The following is a 20,728-nucleotide window of genomic DNA, read 5'->3' as shown; positions in this document are numbered from 1 at the left end:
GACAGGAGGCCATGTGGCTGAAGACGTTACGGAAGTGCATGAGGTGAATCTACAAACATTTGGTGCCTCTGAAGGGAATCTCATTTGCTTCTCTTTCTCTTATCGGTGGGGGCTCCAGGGTAGAGGCATCTCTTTGTGTGCCTTTATGGCAAGCAAAAGTTGACAAATTTTATGTATTTACGTATATGGCAATAAAGGAATCCTGAATCTTCACAAGATGTAGGAGCAGAAGTAGGCCAAATGGAAGCAGGTTATCGTTGCTTGAGTTACTTTCTACTTTTGTGCACCAAAGAAAAGGTACAAGGACTGCCTAAAGAAATCTCTTGGTGCCTGCCACATTGACCACCGCCAGTGGGCTGATATCGCCTCAAACCGTGCATCTTGGCGCCTCACAGTTCGGCGGGCAGCAACCTCCTTTGAAGAAGACCGCAGAGCCCACCTCACTGACAAAAGGCAAAGGAGGAAAAACCCAACACCCAACCCCAACCAACCAATTTTCCCCTGCAACCGCTGCAACCGTGTCTGCCTGTCCCGCATCGGACTTGTCAGCCACAAACGAGCCTGCAGCTGACGTGGACATTTACCCCCTCCATAAATCTTCGTCCATGAAGCCAAGCCAAAGAAGAAGATGGTCTCCCTTTGTTCGTAATGTCATTGGTACTGGCAAAGGAACATTTTCATGAAGTATTTCTCAAATGACCACCCTCTGTTGATTAATGGCAAAGTTCTCTTTAAATCTATAGTGGTTTCACCATTTTTTTTTCTCAAATGAAAGAACTATTTTATTACCTTTGAAGTACCTTCATGTTTATAATCGTTGGAAAGAGTGAACTACAGATGACATTTTAGATATTATAACCAACAGAAAATTATTCATGTTTTCAATGGAAATTTTGTACTTGATTTATAGTGTGAGATTTTGTATTATTTAAAATATTGTAGTTAAATGTAATTTGTTGCTATTTCATGGAGTCCAAGAAAGATTAAGCATAGAAACAGGATCTTCAGCCCACTGACATTGTGCCGACCATAAAGTATTAATTTGCAACAATCTTACATTAATCCCATTCTCCCTATGTTCTATCATCCTTCCCCAGATTCTATTATTCACCGGCACATTAGGGGGATTTCACAGTGGAAATTTTACCTTCTGATCACACATCTTTGGGTTTTGTGAGGAAATTGTTGGACCTGGAGGAAACCCATCTAGTCACAGGGAGAGTAGGCAATAGTTTCTCCAGTTCTCAAGATAGTTTTGCATATGTGGTAAATTAACATAAATGTATTGGCAATGTAGTTTGCTGAAATGCTTTAACAATCGATATATTTTATGCACACTGATATTAATTTAACAGAAATTCAACTTTTTATGGTTATGTTTATTAAATGTGGGTTGTTTTTAAATCTGTCAGTTATTTTCCAAGATTTTAAGTTAATGCTCACTCAAAAACTGTTTCTCTTCAAGTAGTTTTCCCCAGGTCAATTCAGCCAAAATTAACCATTCACAGCAAGTATTAGTAATGAAAGATTCATGCCTAGGCCAAGAACTAAATCAATGTGGTATTTGGGAAATGAATTAAAGGATAGACTTGATGATATTTCCATGTCCCACCAATAGAATTTTCAAGGTATGAAAAATCAAATACCAAAATGCTCACCTGCTGTATATTTCCAGTGTTTTTATTTGAGAACCATTTTTGAAACTGAGATTCAAATTGTTAAAATAGTACATTTTCAAATATCAAGTAACAGCTGGGACCTATTAATGTATCTGGGTTGATTAAAAAACTCATTAGACTTGTATACAGTGCTCTCCATAATGCTTTGGACAAAGACATGTTTTTTCCTTTATTTGCCCCTGTGCTTCACAGTTTTAAATTTGTGATCAAACAATTCACATGTAATTGAAGTGCATATTCCAGATTTTATTCAAGGTTATTTGTATACAATTTAGTCTGACTATATAGAAATCACAGCACTTTTAATACATAGTCCCTTTATTTCAGGGCACTATAATATTTGGGACATCAAGCCAAGTCACCTGTATTTGTCATTCATACCATAATGACTAAAGCAATGCACAGCAAAGATGTGGTAGCGTTTATCCAGGACCATGGAGCAGATTTACATAAATAGGAGTTAAATATTAAGCCATAAAACAATAAAAATCTATGATATATTAGAAAATAAATGTTCTAGAAATTGAGGAGCCTGATGGCTTGGGGGAAAAGACTGTTGCATAATCTGGACGTGTGGGCCTGAATGCTACAGTCCCTCCTTCCAGATGGCAGAAGGGAGAAAAGTTTATGAGGGGTGTGAGAAATCCTTCACAATGTTATTTACATTTTACATGCATTGTGTGTGGTAGATGTCTGCCAAGGTAGGAAGAGAGACCCCAAATGATCTTCTCTGTTGACTTCACTATCCTCTGCAGGTCTTATGGTCTGAGGTGGAACAGTTTCCAAACCAGGCTATGATGCAATTGGTCAGAATACTTTCAATACATCCTCTATAGAATGTAGTGAGGATGGAGGGTGGGAGATGAACTTCCCTCGGCCTTCACAGGAAGTAGAGGCACTGCTGGGCTTTCTTGGCGATGGAGCTGGTGTTAATGGACCAAATGAGATTCTCTGCCAAGTGCAAACTGTTATATAGTCAGAATAATGTGAATTATTTTATAACTGCAAAAGAATACACCCTTCTCAATGTGGTAACTGTAATGCACCACTGTGGGGTGTATTTATATGCATCTGTGTATGTGAACAGTTTCCTGAGACGGTGGAAGGTATCAGTAAGTAAAGTCTCTTGTTATTTGAATCTTGCATCTCTAAGTTATTTAAGATGCCTCCTAAGTAACACAGAGACATAGCATGGTGGCAGCAGTATAAAAGAATAAAGCCATACAATTGATTGTAAGTCAATGAAATATGAAGGAGAGGAAGAAAAAAAAAATGGCTGGAGCAACAGCAGTTTACCCAGTGATGGACTGGAAAGCTGAAGACGTTGTTAAATCATTTAAAAAGTTTCAGCAGAAGTGCAATTTAGGATTCAAAAGCTATTTTAAAAATGCAACAGCAAGGAGAAGATCAGTTATATACTTCTCTGGACAGGGGAACGAGGCCTTGACTTATTTAATAGCTGGAGCTTACAAAGGTGGAAAAAAATGATTCAGAACTGATATTTGCAAAGTTTGCTTCTCACCTTGAACCCAGATTTAATCATAAAATTAAACACTATGAGTTTCAAGGTTTAATGCAAGAGACTGATGAAACTGTTGATAACTTCCTCACTAGACTAAAAATTGTTGCTGCAAAATCCAGATTTAAGATTGTAGAGGAAAGATTAGTTGATCAACTCATTTGGGGGAGTGCCCATCCCGAAGTGCAAAAGTCTCTTATAGGAAAGGATAGCTTGAAGCTGTAGACATAGTCAGAGTCCTTGAAGCCACGAGGACAGAAATGAAATCCATATCTATGCAGACCCACCACAGCAAAGAGAAGGAAGGGTTGATGCTATTGTGACGGATTATGTTATATTTTATATTGTATATAGATATGTTTAAAGGAGATAAATTCTGGGAGGGGGTGGGTTTTTTTTTAAAAATTTTATTTTTCACACCATAAATCACATTAGCCATGATATACACTTTTTCTTTTTTGAGGGGGTGGGTTTAATGTAGGTCACAAACACTTCACAACACAGATCTCATTTAAAACGCAAGAGTTGCCTCAAGCCAGGCTCCCAGTGCCTTTGTAAAGAGAATGGAAACTGCTTTTGCTGAAGAACTTCACAAGTAGGTGTTAATTGGACATGCTGTGGAGTAATGGATTATTGTTTTGGAAAGCAACAGATGAACTGACTCAGAAGATTGGGTCCAGTGCTGCAATCAATCTGAAGGCAGTTTGCTGTTTTAGGAAAGTCATGTGGTTTTGCAAGCAGAGAGTCAAACAGGTTTTTCTGTGAGTGTGTGCTTGTTTTTTGCAGTGGCTTTTGGAAGCTTGTTTGAAACCCCCATTTTGAAGACCGGTTATGAGTTCTTAGTTCAGCCTGTTGAAAGTCATTGTGGTCCATACAAGAGGAGATGGCAGGCTGTATAATGTTTTACCTGACATAAGGGAAACAGAAAAGGAACTCTGTGCTGACCTGAAAGAAAGAGGTTATCATCTGGAAAACCCTGATGGGTATTCTTTGGCAAGACACTGAAGTGGCTGATCAGAAGGAATCAGTTTGTGTGTGTCCAACAAGCAACAAATCTCTCTGGAAAAACAAGTACCTTCCTGAGCGGTAACCATTTACCTTTCAAGCACCAAAGCCTGGTTAAGATTCATAAATGTTAAATTCTGTGCACGGTATAAGAATTGTTTGATACCAGTGAACTTGGAGGAGTGAGAAATGAGATTGGACAGTGAATCACATTACTTTTCTGAACTTGCACACATTACAAACATATGCACTTAGAATTAGAAGGGGAGGGGGGGTAAGTTAGGTTAAATTAAAGTTTGATCTTGTTTTTGTGTTTAAAGAAAATTAAAAGTAACTTTTGTTTAAGTAACCATTTGTCTTGGTGAATTTCTATTGCTGCTGGGTTTTGGGGTCCTCTGGGCCTGTAACCCAATAAAGAACACAATCAGAAAAGTGTAAACCCCCAAGACCTGCAGGAAGTGCAGCAGACAACACTCTTTCAATGACCAAAACAAATCTGCGCATATGGTTCTGAATGTAGAGCGTGTGGTGAAGCAAGCCACTGGGCAAAGATGTGCAAGTGTAGTATGAAGAAAACAGTAATATCAGTGAAGAATAAAGACAAGAAAAAGATCCATCACATAAAAGGAAACAACAATGAGGACTCCGACAACCATATACTAGACATGGAATCCATGCACCTTCACGAGATGTTGGGTGAGATGAAAGAAGGAAGTGAGTTGTGCACAAGGATCCAAACACAGAGAACAATCCAGAATGAGCCTACGATATTTAACCTAAAGGTGGATCACAAAGCAACATCCTTCCACTCAGACTCTACCGCCAGGTATTCCCAGAGAACATAATAATGGCTGCCATAAGGGAAGGAACATCCTCTGTACATTCTACGTGGTAGATGCAGACAGACCAGCAATTCTAGGTCTGGATAGCTGCCAGGAGATGAAATTGATCTCTGTCAATTATGAGATCCAGACGAAGAAGATATCCAAAAGGATGAACAGAAACATGTAATAAAAAGAGGAAATTATTTCCACAGAAGTACCTGCCAGGCCAGGGCACACAGTGGGAGTAGACTTGTTCACCAAAAATCAAGAGTGGTATTTAATAGTAGACAGTTACTACTCTAAGTTTCCATTCATCAAAAGGGTGAAAAACCTGAGAGCATCAACTATCACCTCAGAAATGAGAGCGTTACTTGCTGAAAAAGGAATACCCAAGCAAATAATATGTGACCATGGAACACAGTTCATGTCACAACAATTCAGAAAGTGGTCTGCAGTGTATGGGTTTGTTATCACTATATCATCCCCATACTACCCCAAAGGTCATGGGTTCATTGAAAGACAAGTGAAAACTGTGAAACAAACACTAGTTAAGTGTCGTGAAACAAAAGAAGACCCAGACCTAGCTCTTCTCTCATTACGAGTAACACCTGTAAGGGCTCACATGAAGTCCCCGGCAGAACTTCTAAATGGCAGGAGATATAAAACAACTCTGTCAAGCAAAATCCCCCCTCCAGAAGACCAGGAGGAAACCAGAAGAAGACTGGCTGACATGCAAGAAGAACGACGTCACCATTATAACAAACAAGTACAACTATTGTCAGAACTCGTCAGAGGTCAGCATGTGCATATTCAAGAGCTGATGTTGAAAACATGAACCTCAGCAAAGGTCATCAGAGAAGCTGAGATACCAAGATCATACATTGTTGAGACAGACTCTGGCAATCAGCTGAAGAGGAACGGAATTCATATCCGGCCGATGCAAGATGTGATGAAGCAGAAAGCTTTAATACCAGCAAAGCCTGCAACACCAATGTCAAGTGAAGAGACCACAACTACTAATACAGAAACATCAACACAGCAGTTGTCAGGTGAAGCACAACAAGCTACATCACCTACACGTGGAACAGCAACACAGAGCCCAACGGTCACAGCCAAATCCACAAGATGGCGAAGCAACATACTGCCACCAGTGTGATATCGATAAGGACTTTAAAAAAAAAAGTTGTGTAAATAAACTAGTGTACAAGTTCAGTTACTTAAGTTGCATTTGAAAGAAAGTGATAAAGGACATTATATTTTTCTTTATCTTGAGAAGGAGGGATTTTATATAGTCAGGATAATGTGAACTATTTTGTAACTGCATAAGAATACACCCTTCTCACTGTAGTAACTGTAGTGCACCACTGTGGGGCATATGTATATATCTATGTGTGTGTGAACAGTTTCCTGAGATGGTGGAAGGCATCAGTAAATAAAGTCTCTTTATTCTTGCATCTTGCATCTCTAAGTTATTTAAGAAGCCTCCTAAGTAACACAGAGACATAACACACACCAAGAAAATTGGTACTCTTGATGACCTCAATGGTAGAGCTGTCAATGGTCAGCAGAGAGTGATCCCCCAGGCCCTCCTGAAGTTGACAACCATCTATTTTGTTTTATTAACATTCAGATGCAGATTGTTAGCTCTGCACCAGTCTGTAGGCGATTCCACCTCATTTCTGTAGGCGATTCCACTTCATTTCTGTAGGCGATTCCACCTCATTTCTGTAGGCGATTCCACCTCATTTCTGTAGGCGATTCCACCTCATTTCTGTAGGCGATTCCACCTCATTTCTGTACACTCACTCATCGTTCTTGCTGGTTGTATCATCAGCAAATTCAATGATGTGGTTCGAGCTGTGTTTTGCTGTACAGTCATGAGTCAGCAGAGTGAACAGTAATGGACTAAGCACACATCCCTGGGTGGGTGGCGGGGGAGGGGGGGTGGCCTACGTGCTCAGTGTAAAGGTCTTAGAAGTGCTGTTTCCGATCTGGACCTCCTGAGGTCTCCCGGTCAAGAATCCAATTGCAGAAGGAAGTGTTTAGGCCCAGCAAGCTCAACCTCCCTATCAGGTACTGAAGTATGATTGTGTTGAATGCCGAACTGAAGTCAACAAACAGCATTTGAACATGCATAACCTTATTTTCCAGGGCCAGATGGAGGGTGGTGACAATGGCCTCATTTGTAGAGCAGTTAGATCTATTTGCGAACTGAAGGGGGTCTGGTGAAGGCGGCAGCAGGAGCTTGATGTGCCCCATAACGAAACTCTCGAAGTACTCCTTGGTTGCCCCCCTTTCCTCCCATACCATCCTTTCCTGAGGTGATGCCTTTGCTTGTCCTGTATTATTACTTCTACCCTACATGGTGGTAATAAGTCATGTGCTGTTCTGTCTGCCTGTATCATAATAAACTGAGGGCCGTATCCTGCTGCCCTTTTAGCGGCCATGTCCGCTTCCTGATTTCCCCGAGCCACCATCGTATCTGTTCTATCATGTCCTTTACATTTAAGAACTGCTAATGCCCTTGGTTTCAGGAGGGCCTCAGCCAGTTTCCTAACATCCTTCTCGTGTTTAATTGGGGTCATTGCTGCTGTTAAAAACCCACTTCTAATCCATTGACTAAGTTCGACCTGAATTGTCCCTACCACATATGCCAAGCCTGTATATATATTGACCTCCTTCCCTTCTGCCCATTCTAATGCTGCTATCATTCCCTGTAGTTCTGCGAATTGTGCTGACTCCTTTCCTCTCACTGTCCCTGTAATGATTTCTTCAAATCCTCCTGTAGTTTTTCGTACCACCGCATAGGCAGCTTTCAATCCATTTGTGGGGTGTCTGTAACAACACCCATCTGTAAACAAGGTTTCATCTGGTTCTCTTAAGGGTGTAGCCTGTAAGTCAGATCTTATTTTAATATCCTTCGCTACCCTCTTCTCACAACAGTGTGGTTCTCCCTCTCCCATATTGTCTGCCATGTTAATGCCTTCATGGGTAAATGTAACATTTGGAGCATTCAGGATCTTTTCTAGTCTCGTCTGCCTTAGTGAAGTAATTGTAAATGCTGTCGAGCTCACAAATGCTACAATGCTATGTGTTGTTAATACCGTCAGGCCATGTCCCATTACTATGTGTGCCACCTTTTGTAAAATCTTTGCTACTCCCGCTGCATGTCTCGTACATGGTGGGTGTCTGTCTTCCGTCGGGTCTAGTGTGATACTCACATACATGAGCACACATCTTCCACCCCCTTTTTTCTGAAAAAGAACACCATCAATTGTGTGTGCTTTTTCAGAAACATCCAAAAAGAAAGGCAGTTTATAATTTGGAATCGCCAAATCTGTAGCTGTTGTAAGAGCTTGCTTCAATAGAATAAAACTCATCTCAGCCTGTGCAGTCCAATCAAGTGTAGCTCCCAGATTCCTCATCCCCTGCTCATTCACCAAAGTTCGCAGTGGATGTGTCAACTCACCATACAATGGGATAAACTGCCTACTATAACCTGACAAACCCAAAAACGAAAGCATCTCTTTAACTGTCTTTGGTTTTGTATGATGTAGTATCGCTGTTCGATGTGCAGGGGAAATCCCTGTGCGACAGGACGGTAGTCATTAAGGCAGGACGCTGATGACGTCTTCGGCATGGGGACGATGATGGTGGCCTTGAAGCACGTTGGACCGTGTCACTGCTCAGGGAGATGTTAAAGATGTCGGTAAGAAGATCTGCCAGCTGAGCCGCACATCCCCTGAATGCTCTGCTGGGAATGTTACCTGGACCGGCAGCTTTCTGTGGATTGACCTTGCCTAACACTCCTCACAGTGGCCACTGTAAAATACAGCATCTGATCATTTGGAGGACAGGTGGTCTTCTTTGCCGCTACATAATGTTTTTACCTCAAAAACGCATGTAGAAGTTGTTAAGTGTATCTGGGTGGGAGATTCACCAGCACAGGCAGACAGTGTAGTCCTATGGTAGGTGATATCTTGAATGCCCCTCCACATGCATTGCATGTCCTTGCTGCCCTGAAAGTGACTATGAATTTGCTGGGCAAGTGCACGCTTTTCCTCCCTGATGGCCTTAGAGAGTTGGGCTCTTGCAATAGCTAGAGGTACCTTGTCATCTGCTCTGAAGGCAAAGTCTCAGCTCCTCAGCAGCACATGTGCTTTGCAGTCGTCCATGGCTTCTGATTGGAGTGAGTAATGATAATCTTGGGCACAGTGATGTCGTCAGTACAGACATAGCCATGGTATGTATATTAAAATAATCATGTTTAGTACTTTGTGGCATATCCCTTGCATACAATGACTGATTGAAGTCTGTGATTCATAGACCAGGTGATGAGTATCTTCTCTGGTGATTCTCTGCCAAGCTTCTACTGCAGCTATCTTCAACTCTTGCTTGTTTTGGAGCTTGCCTCTTCAGCATATGAAAGGCATGCTCAATGGGATTTAGATCAAGTGACTGACTTGACCATACAAGAATTTTCTAATTTTTAGCTTTTAAAAGCTCCTTTGTATGTTTGAAGCACAAAGGAAATTGTGTGCTTTCGCTATTTTAAAATGTTTTAGTTAACTGCTTCAAATATTTCTGAACATCAGAGTTTGGAGACCTTTGCTCAAACTTGAGCTGATGCAATGTTACTATGTATCTCAGAATTCATTTTGCTGCTGCCATCAGCAGTTACATCATCCAGTACCTGTTGCAGCCATACGTGCCCAGGCCATAACCTCCCCACCACTGTGTTTCACAGATGAGGTGATGTGCTTTGGATCTTGGGCAGTTTTTTGCCATCACTCTGATACTGGAACATCTTTGTACACTTTTTATTTGTCTTCAAAAGTTTGGATTGACCATCAGTCTGATAAATGCATGCAAAGTTGAGGCCATTACCAAGTACTTAAGACCTGCTATGGTTAAAAGCCTGCAAAATTTATTGGGAATGGTAAATTTTTACTGTTGGTTTCTTCTGGGAGCAGCTCATATCATGAACCCTCTTTTCGATTTACTGTCCAGAAACACCAGAACCATCCATTGGACTGAAGAGGGAAACAACACCACGTGAAGATGAAAGATTTGCTGACTCATGCCACTGTGGTCAACTACCCAGTTTTAAATGCAGCCACTGCCCTTTCTACAGACGCTAAAGTTTGGGGGGGAAAGTTATTTTCACTGCTTATCATTTTATTCTGAATACAAATGAAATATCACTATGTCGGCACTCTGCCAATGAGAAAAGACAAATTTGGCACATTGTTGAATACTCTCTTGAACTTCCACAATTGTACTGTGAAAAATATACAAGTTGGATGCATCATGGCCTGGTTAGGAAGCTCAAATGCCCAGGAACATAGAAGGCTACAGAAAGTGGCAAACTGAGCCAAGCTTATCACTGGCACCAATCTCCTATCCATTGAAGACACCTATTTGAGGTGTTGCCTCATGAAGGCAGTCAGATTCATTAAGGATTTCCATCAGCCTGGTCATGATCTGCTCTTGCTGTTATCTTCAGACAGAAGTCTAGGAGCTTGAAGTTCAAGAAGTTTCTTTCCAACAGCTCTCAGTTTCTTGAACCTCCCTGTACTACTAACCCTAACACTACTTCAAGACCATCAAATGTCAGTGTGCACTAGTGAAACATAATTTCCTTTCCACTCTCTGCAAATGTGAATATTTATACATCTATCCTTTTATATTTATTATATTTCTCATGGCACACTGGTAATTTAATTTATACAATATATAATTGTTTGTGTTTCTTGTGTAACCATGTAGCTGCAGTAAGAATTTTGATGCATTTGGATATTCTATATGTATATGATGATAAGCTCTTATAATAGAAAACATTAGGCTGGAACCCCTATCAATTACTGGCAGTTCTGAATGCAACTACCACCGTTTATCTGTTTAAACAGTAGAAGATCCACAGAGCACTACATCTGTCAATAGCATCTTGAAGAGATTCCACAGCATTTGCGCAGAATAACGGTTCTTCAGATTTGAGGCCCTTTTGCTTTTAATGGGAATTTGTTTATAAAGTTAAGGGAAAGGAGGTTGTTTTTAAAAACTTATTTAGATTTGGTATAATCTTTTCAATTGTATGCTTTTGGTCACCAGTATTTTAAAATGTTTTAGTTATCTGCTTCAAATGATTCTGAATATCAAAGGCATTTAATAGATATGAGAAGTCCCTTGCATATTTGACAGTTGGCAGAGCGGTGATTGTACTTCACCTTCACAAAGCATTGAAGGTGTTTTTGAAGCTGGACCGCCTTCCAGTGTGCAGCTGAAGGCTTTATCACATATATGGCTTGCTGCTGAATATGTGGTGCTCAGGACCAACAAGATAAATCCTCTAATCCAGATTAGGTAAGGGTATACGTGGGGATACTGTAGGTGGTGATTTCATTTGGTGGGCTGGTGAAATGTACCCAATATACATGTAGCTCCTTCAATGCTTCAATGTCCATACAATTCCTCATCCACCACTGATTAACCGCAATAAAAAAAAATGCCCCAACTCCATCAGAACCAATTACAGTCCAATATTAGGTCAAAACAACAAATGTATTTTTAAAAATCTTACATGAATCCTGCAAATAAACCCCAAAGCTCAGTGCAGAAAGCAAAATTAGACAGGTAGGACCACATTATAGTAAAGCAGGGCTTCCCAAACATTTTTGCTCATGGAACCCTTTTGGCGAGCACTTGGGAATCATGGGACCCCAATCGTCAATTACAGTTTAAAAGACCTGGCATATACACAGGGTCGGTTCATTGGGAGGAGCATTCGCAAGCCATGTCACCCCCCAAATGAATTATTATGCCCTCCACCCACCCACCTACAGCACGAGCATCTTGAGTTCCCGAATGTATTATTGCTTGAACAGACACCAGTCTGAGACCAAGGGTACCCTCTGCCCCGAATCCCAGTTGTCACTTGCTATTCTGCTCTGAGTTCAACAACTGACCCTTTCTCTCAATGAATGCTGTTTGACCTGCAGACTTCCTCCACCAATTCTTTGTCTGCCCAAGATTCTAGTATCGGCAGGGCTCTTGTGGCTGCCTTTCCTCACCTGTAATCTGCTTTTTTTTATATTTCCAAATCAACCATCCATCTCCATGGGGAAGCCTCTCCCCCTACCTGTGTGCATCTGGTCCCCGGAGCAGGAGAGGGACAACCTACCTGTACTGGTGGTCTCTCCAGCACAGGCAGCCCGCTGTACTCCCAAGCCGAGGTAGCAAACTATTGTGCCATCACTTATTTTAACGAGAAGTGAGGTGCCAGAACCAAGTTATTGCGATTGTGCAAGTCACACCAATGAATGGGTTTCCCCTCTACCTTCCCTTTCAGCTGCTCCCTCACCTTGCAGAAGCAGGTTAGTTCTAGCCACACAGTTTGCACCATCAGTCAATGAGAAATGGAGCAAACCACACAAGTAGGGGAAAATAAACAGAGCTCAAGAACTCCTGCTGTATTGATCACACATGGGGAGTGAGTGCTGTAGATTAGACGGAGGAGATTTCAGATCTTAAATCCAATCAAGCCTGTCCAACTGCCGACATCACAATGGGACCATGGCCCAGTGATTGGCTGCACGAGTGGGGAAAAGAGACATTACAATTCTAACCCCCCCCCCCCATCATTTGGCCTGCTAATTGGTCCAGAACCCCATCGCCGGACCCTTTGACAGACAGGCTGAGCCCGGGCACCGATTGGAACGGTGGGGCGGATATTGTGCAAATGAGCAGCCGAGATGAGCATCAGCGGAGGGTTGCATGTGTCTCCCCCTCCCTCCCCTGTGGCCGCCTTCTTGTCTTCTCCTCAAAAACAAATGGAATTAAAGGTAAAAAGTAATTTTAAAAAAAACCCAGATTCCTGTCATTTCTTCCGTGAAACCATTAAGCCTTTCCACGGAACCCAGTTTGGGAAACACTGCAGTAAAGTAACCAGCATCCATGAATGATATTATTCCTAATCTAATGTTATTAAGGCAGAGATTGAGAGGTTGTTGATTAGCCAGGGCATCAAAGGTGATGCTGAGAAGGCCAGGCAGTGGGGCTGAGTGGGGAAATGGATCAGCTGATAATTAAATGGTGGGGCAGACTCCATCTGCTCTTATGTCTTATGGTCTAATGTTGGTTCCTGTGATTCAAGCAAGCAGGGGTTTATGCCAGGTGGAAGAGATATAAATTTCTTGTAATGAAATCTGATGTGAACTATCTTCTTTTCAGATACTCCTATTTCAGTTTCAGAAGACCTAGCAGAAAATGTTGAAAAATTAACAAACACTCCAGTGACTAATTTTGTCTCCGAGTCTTTCTATTCTACCTTTGAAAACTTCACATTTGCTAAAGACAACGATAAAGCAGCAAAATTTAAATCCACTGAAGGTGAGACTGGTGGCTTTGCTTTTTTTTAAAAAAAGTGCTTTCAGGAAATGTCTTTATCCTTATTATGGCTGTGATAATTTGTGGCCTGGATGGAATAATTCTGGCATAGATTGGCTAAGAGAGCAGCAAAAAAATGTTTAAAGACCTAAAACCATGAAGATAATAAATTTCTGTCAAAACCTATTTTGGTTACATTAATTTAAGTTAAACTTTAGAACCCTGGAATTCAGTCAATCCGATCGAGGTGACTTATCCACGTTAGCTTCCCAAGCACCTTCTCCTTAGTAACAACGGCTATATTCACTTCTATCCCTGACTCTCTCAAGTTTCTAGCTCGATGCTGTGTTTTCCACAGTGAAGAGTGACACAAAATAGCAATCGAGTTCATCTGCTATTTCTTTGTTCCCCATGACCACTTCTCCAGCATTATTTCCCAGCAGTTAAATATCTACATTTTCTTCTCTTTTACTCTTTAGATACATGAAAAATCTTTTGGTGCCTTCTTTTATGCTATTGGCTAGCTTACTGTCATATTTAATCTTTTCTCCCCTTATTGTTTTTTTTTGTTGCCTTCTGTCAGTTTTTAAAAGTTACCCAATCCTCTAGCTTCCCAATATTTTTGTGTTACCATCTGCCCTCCCTTTTGCTTTTATGCTGACTCTGTTTTCCTGTGTCAGACCTGGTCCCTCACCCTCCATTTAGAATGCTCTTTCTTCTTTGGGATTAAAGGATCCTGCATCTTTTGAATTATTCTCATAAACTCCCGCCATTGCTGTTCTACTGTCTTCCCTGCTAGGGTCCCCTTCCAATCAACTTTGGCCAGTTGCTCTCTCATGCCAATGTAGTTACCTTCACTCAACTGTAACACCAACACATCTGAGCTTAGCTTCTCCCTCTCAAATCGTAGAGCAAATTCTATCATTTTGTGATCACTGCCTCCCAAGGGTTCCTTTACCGTAGCTCCTGAATCAAATTCAGTTCACGGCACAATATTAAATCCAGAATTGTTTTTCCCTCGAGGGCTTGACCACAAGCTGCTCTAAAATGTCATCTTGTAGGCATCCCCAAAATTCCATCTCTTGAGATCCTTTATTAGAACTAGAAAGGCAAGTTGAGGAGAGGTTAGGGGGGTGGTTAGGACCAAGGGAATGTCTATGATAAGGTGAGGTGAGAATTGCATTGAAGATGAATTCTGGTTAATGGTTCAATTAACACTGTTAGAATTATTTTACAATCAAGGGAATATGAAATGCTGCTGGATGAATGGGGAACAGGAGCCTTGAGCAGTCTATTCCACTACTTAATGAGACAACGGCTGATTCTAACGTCAACTCTGCATTCCCATCTATCTGCAGTAATCTTTCACCCTCTAGCCTATCAAGTTGTTCCACCGTCACCTTAATATATTTGATAACTCAGCTTCCATCTTACTTTGAGGAAGAATGTTCCAAAGAGACTCAATGCTCTGAGGGAAATAAAATTAATTAATTTCTGTCTGAAGTGGGTCAACTCTTGTTCTCTATTCTTCCACATGAGGAAGCGTCCCATCCACATTCATCTTGTCAAGTCCCTTTGAGGATCTTCAACTCTATACTAGTCATTCTCAACCTTTTATTGGCTATGACCCCACCCACCCACGCAGGGCTCTGCTCAAAGTTTAAGTGCCCCCTTCCCTGTGAAGCAATCAAGGTTTGGTTTCTTCCATACTTTTCTCCTACAGACTACATAAAAAAAAATTATGTTATGTGAGGTGAAAAAAAAACCAAGCTTTTACTTAAATGTGCTGTGGCCCCTGGGGGCCTTAGGGCCCCCATTCAGAATGGCTGCTCTGTACCCTTTAGAGAGATATCTCATTCTATGCATGTTATTTTCAACAGATGCCATAGGTAAATTTTTTGTTATGTGAGGTGAAACAAAACCAGGCTTTTACTTAAATATGTTGTGGCCCCCTTAGGGCCCCCATTCAGAATGGCTGCTCTGTACCCTTTAGAGAGAGATCTCATTCTATGCATGTTATTTTCAACAAATGCCATAGGTATGGTTAATATAATGTATCTTTGTCCTTTAAGGAACTACTTGGAAAATTGTCATGGTGATCCTGGGTGGGATAACCTTAATTCTCGGCATAATTGTACTGGTTCTGAATATCACTCATAAAAAGTAAGTCTGAAAATATTAATTGTGTGAGTAGTTGATTTGAATGAACAACAATGTGCCACTGGTTTGACTACCAATTAAATAACTCAGTCTATTAGCAATGCATAAACTCCTCAGAAGTGCAATCTCTCTCCAGCTTTTTTGTTACTGAGCAGCAAGTTAGCCAAACTTTGAGCTTGCCCTCCCAACTAGTTATCTCTGAAAATAATTATGTTGTTTCTTCGTGTTAAAATAAAAGTAAAATCCATGGTATCCGGAATTCAAGCAACTGGCAAACCAGCTGACCAGCCAAACAAAGGAGGAATTTAATATAAATGAAATTAAAATACGTCAGAGTAAATTAAAAAAAATTAAATCAAAGTTTAAAATTGTAGAAGTAAATGTTCTTCGAAGCAACACACAACCCATCTTGGGTAAAGATGGGAGCAAACATGCGGCCAGCGGAGCATCCTGGTTGTGCTCAGCCCGCAGCAGCTGTTTGAATAAAGTTTCCATAAAGTTGTGTTTAAATATAATGCCATTGGCCAGAATGAAGGGCCGGCTGCTGGTGCGACTCTCCCAAAGTGTCTCCCTATCCCTGCCTTGTAAGACTTTTTATTAGTATTGGGTTCATTCATAAGGCTTTATCTGTAAACTTGGGGGAGAGGGAGATTAATTATGACAGGGGCATGGTTAGTGCAATGCTGTTACTGTGCCAGTGACAGGGGATTGAATTTAAATTTTGTAAGTAAAGGGAATTAGCTGATTAAAGTGAACTTTACATCATTAAGGACTTTTTTTTTCAAATTACTGTACATATTTTGCACTTTTTTTCTTTTAAACTGTATATTTTTAATGCAGGTGTATTAGTTAGGCATTTGTAAGGGTGTTTCTCAGTCAACTGAAAAAATTGTTTATCCAGCAACCATGATCCCCATAGATGCCAGATGCAAGGATTTTTACTGTATTTGGAGTAATCTATTTCTAAAGACCAATCTTAATTATATCTTAATGAAGGAACCATTCTCGTCTTACGACATTATCATATAACAGTTTTCACTAATCTCTGTAGATCTAGATTGCAGAAAATCCAGTGTTGCTACAGAAGCTCCATGTTTCCCATTGGTAGTGAGCAAAACACGAAAGTCGGCAGATGCTGTGATTTCAGCTGATGTTTTCAGTGTCCATAGGAAGCAAAGATATATTGCTGATGTTTTGGGCCTGAGCCCTTCTTCAAGGAATAAGCAGAATATGCCAGAAGCAGGAAATCTCAAAAAGTCTCAGAATTCAGACAAGGCTGGCTGGGGAAAGAATAAAAATTAAAAAACAAAAAGCGTTGGATATGATAAGGGACGAGGCAAGTTGTACAAAAGGAGATGGTAGGGAGAGACAGAATTAGGGGAAGGTGATGGGGGAAGAAGTGAGGGGGTTTTAACGAAAGCCAGGGAAGTCAATATTAATCCCATCTAGTTAGAGGGTGTACAGTCAGAAGATGAGGTGTTGTTCCTCCAATTTGCGGGTAGTCTCAGTCTGGCAGTGCATGAGTCCATGGACATGCCAGCAAGGGAATTGGATGGAGAACGGAACTGGGTGGCTGGGAGCTTCACACTTTTTTGGCAGACAGAGCCTATTTGCTGAACAAAGCGATCTCCCAGACTGCGTCCAGTCTGTCTGATGTAGATGAGACCCATTATCCATTGGTAGTGGTAATTAGATAGAAGGTAGTGCCTGTTCAAGCAGAGAGTTGGAACACAGGGATCAAATTCTGATTGGCTGCAAATTACCAATGATGTTCCACAGGGATTGGTGTTGGGGCTACTTCTTTTTATCTTGTGTATATTAATGATTTGGATTATGGAATGAATGGCTTTGTGGCCAAATTTGTAGAAGATATGAAGGTCAGCTAAGGAGCAGGCTGTGTTGAGGAAACAGGGAGGTTGCAGAAGGACTTCAACAGATTAGGAGATTAGGAGAATGGGCAGAAAAATGGCGAATGAAATATAATGTCAGAAAGTGTACGGTCCTGCACTTCAGGAGAAAAAATAAACAGAAAGACTATTTTTAAATGGTGAGAAAATTGAAAATACCCAGATGCAAAGGGACCTGGGAGTCCTTGTGCAGGATAGCCTGATGATAAACTTGCAGGTTGAGTCAGTAATAAAGAAAGCAAATGCAATGCTGACATTCATTTCAAGAGGAATAGAATATAAGAGCAAGGATGTGATATTGAAGCTTTCTAAGACACTGGTGAGACCTCACTTGGAACAGTTTTGGGCTCCTCATTTAAGAAAAGATATGCTGACGTTGGGGAGGGTCAAAGGAAGTTCACTTGGATAATTCCAAAAATGAAAGGGTTATCATATGAGGAGTATTTGACAGCTCTTGGTTCTGTATTCGTGGGAATTTAGGAGAATGAGGGGGGATCCCATTGAAACATTTTGAATGTTGAAAGGTGTGGATAGAATAGATGTAGAAAGATAGTTTCCCTTGGTGGGAGAGTGTAGGACAAGAGGACTCAACTTCAGGATTGAAGGGCGTCCCCTGAGAACAAAGATGTGTTGGAATTTCTTCAGTCAGGGGGTGGTAAATCTGTGGAAAATTTGTTGCCATAGGCGGTTGTGGAGGCCAGGTCCTTGGGTGCGTTTAAGACAGAGATTGATAGGTTCTTAATTAGCCAGGGCATTAAAGGGAGAAGGCCAGGCAGTGGGGCTGAGTGAGGAAATGGATCAGCTCCTGATTAAATGGTGGGGCAGACTCAATGGGCTGAATAACCTATTTTTACTCTTGTGTCTTATGGTCTTATGAAATGGAGAGCTAAGTAGGCCAAGAATACTTGAAACATTAGCATATATTTTCAAATTTTCCATCTATATTTCTGACCCATACCTTAGTAGAAAAATTCTGTCACTGATGTAGAACCTCAGGAATCAGATTCTAACGTTTGCACAAAAGGTTAATTTTAAAATTGTATTCATTGGCGCCTCACAGTTCGGCGGGCAGCAACCTCCTTTGAAGAAGAGCACAGAGCCCACCTCACTGACAAAAGACAAAGGAGGAAAAACCCAACACTCAACCCCAACCCACCAATTTTCCCTAGCAACCGTGCCTGCCTGTCCCGCATCGGACTTGTCAGTCACCAACGAGCCTGCAGCAGACGTGGACATACCCCTCCATAAATCTTCGTCCGCGAAGCCAAGCCAAAGAAAAGAAGAAGATTCATTTGGGAATTATCATGAGAATAAAAGTGGAAGAAAGAATCATTTGAATTTGGCATCATGTTTGGTCAAGCTTCATACAGGCTATTCCTGTAATGCATTCTTCTATGTTCTAATTAGAATATGAAAAATTAGAATTCTTCCAGTGGATTAACCACTGGCAGTTTTCCCTCAAATTACTTTACTAAAATACTGTCCTGACTGTTTCCTGCTGTCTGTGTGGATTTGCTGTGCCTTTATTGATCACTGCATTTTCCAAAAACAGCGAATCAATGTCAAAAACAATTCAGTAGCAGTGAAGTAATTTTTTTTTCTGAATGTCCCAAGGAATCTTTTAAATCTAGGGAAATGAAAATTTATTAAAGTCAATAAACATTATCTGAGGCATTTTCAATTTAGTTCCAAATATGGAGAGAATCACCTCATCAATTTGGCCCTAATTTGACAATTAGAGAGGTAACCTTCTGACTTGGCACTTCTGGCATTGAACTTCAAAGGTGCAATGAATTTTAGCTGCATGATACACTTGCTTTTCTGAGCATTAGATTTCTGAGCTCTAACACCAGATTGCCCAACAATATCGGACTGTACACCCCATGAACTTGCACTTCAGTGGAAGATAATGAAATCAACACCCAAGTTCCTGATACACCTTTCCCCAGAAGATGGATTTCTGAAGTCTTCTATCTTCCAAGTAAGATTTTTGCAGGATTACCATCTTAAAACATTTTGTTACATTTTGCTGTTTCCATTTTACACAAGGGAGCTAGTTAATTTCCATCCCAGTCACTCCAACCGAGGTTGGAAATTTGCCACCGGTTCAGAATAAAAGTCGACTCTTGACAAACAGAATGGATGGAAGTGGCAACAAAATATCTGAGTCAGTAGTCTGACAAGCTATACAGGGAGGTCATGTGACTCTGCGAAATGACTGTTCACATTATTTACTCAGTATATATTTCTGACTACTTCATAACTGAACAGAAGTAGAGAATTCTATCCTTGTGTGAAAATAAAATGCCAAGTTAAGGGTCTGTTGTCGCTGTTGAGAAATTTGGCATCAATTATTGTTAATCATTATTTAAATGAGAATTAAATGAAGGGTATTGCATGTGCATCTCCTCCACCTTTGTCTAATCCATTCAGTACTCCTGATGTGGCCTTCTCTACAATGGCAAGACATGGGGATTGTTGTGCAGACCACCTGTGCACTGTCTGCAGTGGCCACCCTGAGCTCCTGGATGCAGGACATTGTAACCTCATACCCTCTTTGCTCTTGTGATCTCCCTCTTACATCTCTGTATTCTTTAAAGGATTCATCGTCCCAGCTATCTATATCTGACATTTGCCTCCATTTTCCTGTCCAGAGCCATAGTATCCATCATCAACCAGGGTTCCGTCATCATGCCAGCTTTGCCCTTCAATCTAATCGCTGAGCCTGAACTCTCCCTTTTAAAATCTTCCCATTTACCAGACATCGCTTGACTTGAAAACAGTCTCTCCCAATCAACCTTTGATAATAGCCTCAAATTAGGCCTTTAATTTGTGGACCAGTCCTATCTTTAAGTGCAATTATTTTCATACTAATTTAAGTTTAGATCATTAGTTATTTAAAAACAAAAACTAATAGTATTACAGTCACTGACCTCAAAGTACTCTCCCACTGACACTTTGGTTACTTGTCCTGACTCATTTCTCAATGATAGGCCAATCCATATGTTATTTGAGAAACCTTTCCTGGACAAATGATCCATATTTTGAGGAGAACATCTCTTTGAAATCCTGAGAAGACATTTAATAATGTACAATGTTACAGCTATACAAGACATTGATGTGACTACACCTGAAGCTTTGTGTGCAGTTCTGGTTGCCTAGCTGCAGGAAGGGTGTCACTAAGTTGGAAAGGTTGCAGGAAAGGTTCACAAGGTTATTACTGGGACTTGAGGTTTGAGAAACTGGATA

General features: G+C 40.9%; 1 protein-coding gene across 1 annotated transcript in view; it reads left to right on the top strand.

Annotated features, from left to right (window-relative positions):
- LOC138757204 (uncharacterized) overlaps positions 1 to 20,728 on the top strand; it is a 31,170-nt gene that overhangs the window by 5,081 nt on the left and 5,361 nt on the right. The window contains exons 3-4 of the mRNA XM_069924170.1: positions 13,257 to 13,415; positions 15,485 to 15,575. Of these exons, the coding sequence (XP_069780271.1) occupies positions 13,257 to 13,415; positions 15,485 to 15,575 (250 nt within the window). The remainder of the gene's footprint in view (positions 1 to 13,256; positions 13,416 to 15,484; positions 15,576 to 20,728) is intronic.

The sequence above is a fragment of the Narcine bancroftii genome, chromosome 3 (genome assembly GCF_036971445.1).
Source record: "Narcine bancroftii isolate sNarBan1 chromosome 3, sNarBan1.hap1, whole genome shotgun sequence".
Lineage (NCBI taxonomy): Eukaryota > Metazoa > Chordata > Chondrichthyes > Torpediniformes > Narcinidae > Narcine > Narcine bancroftii.
This window is presented reverse-complemented; position numbering and strand designations above follow the sequence as displayed.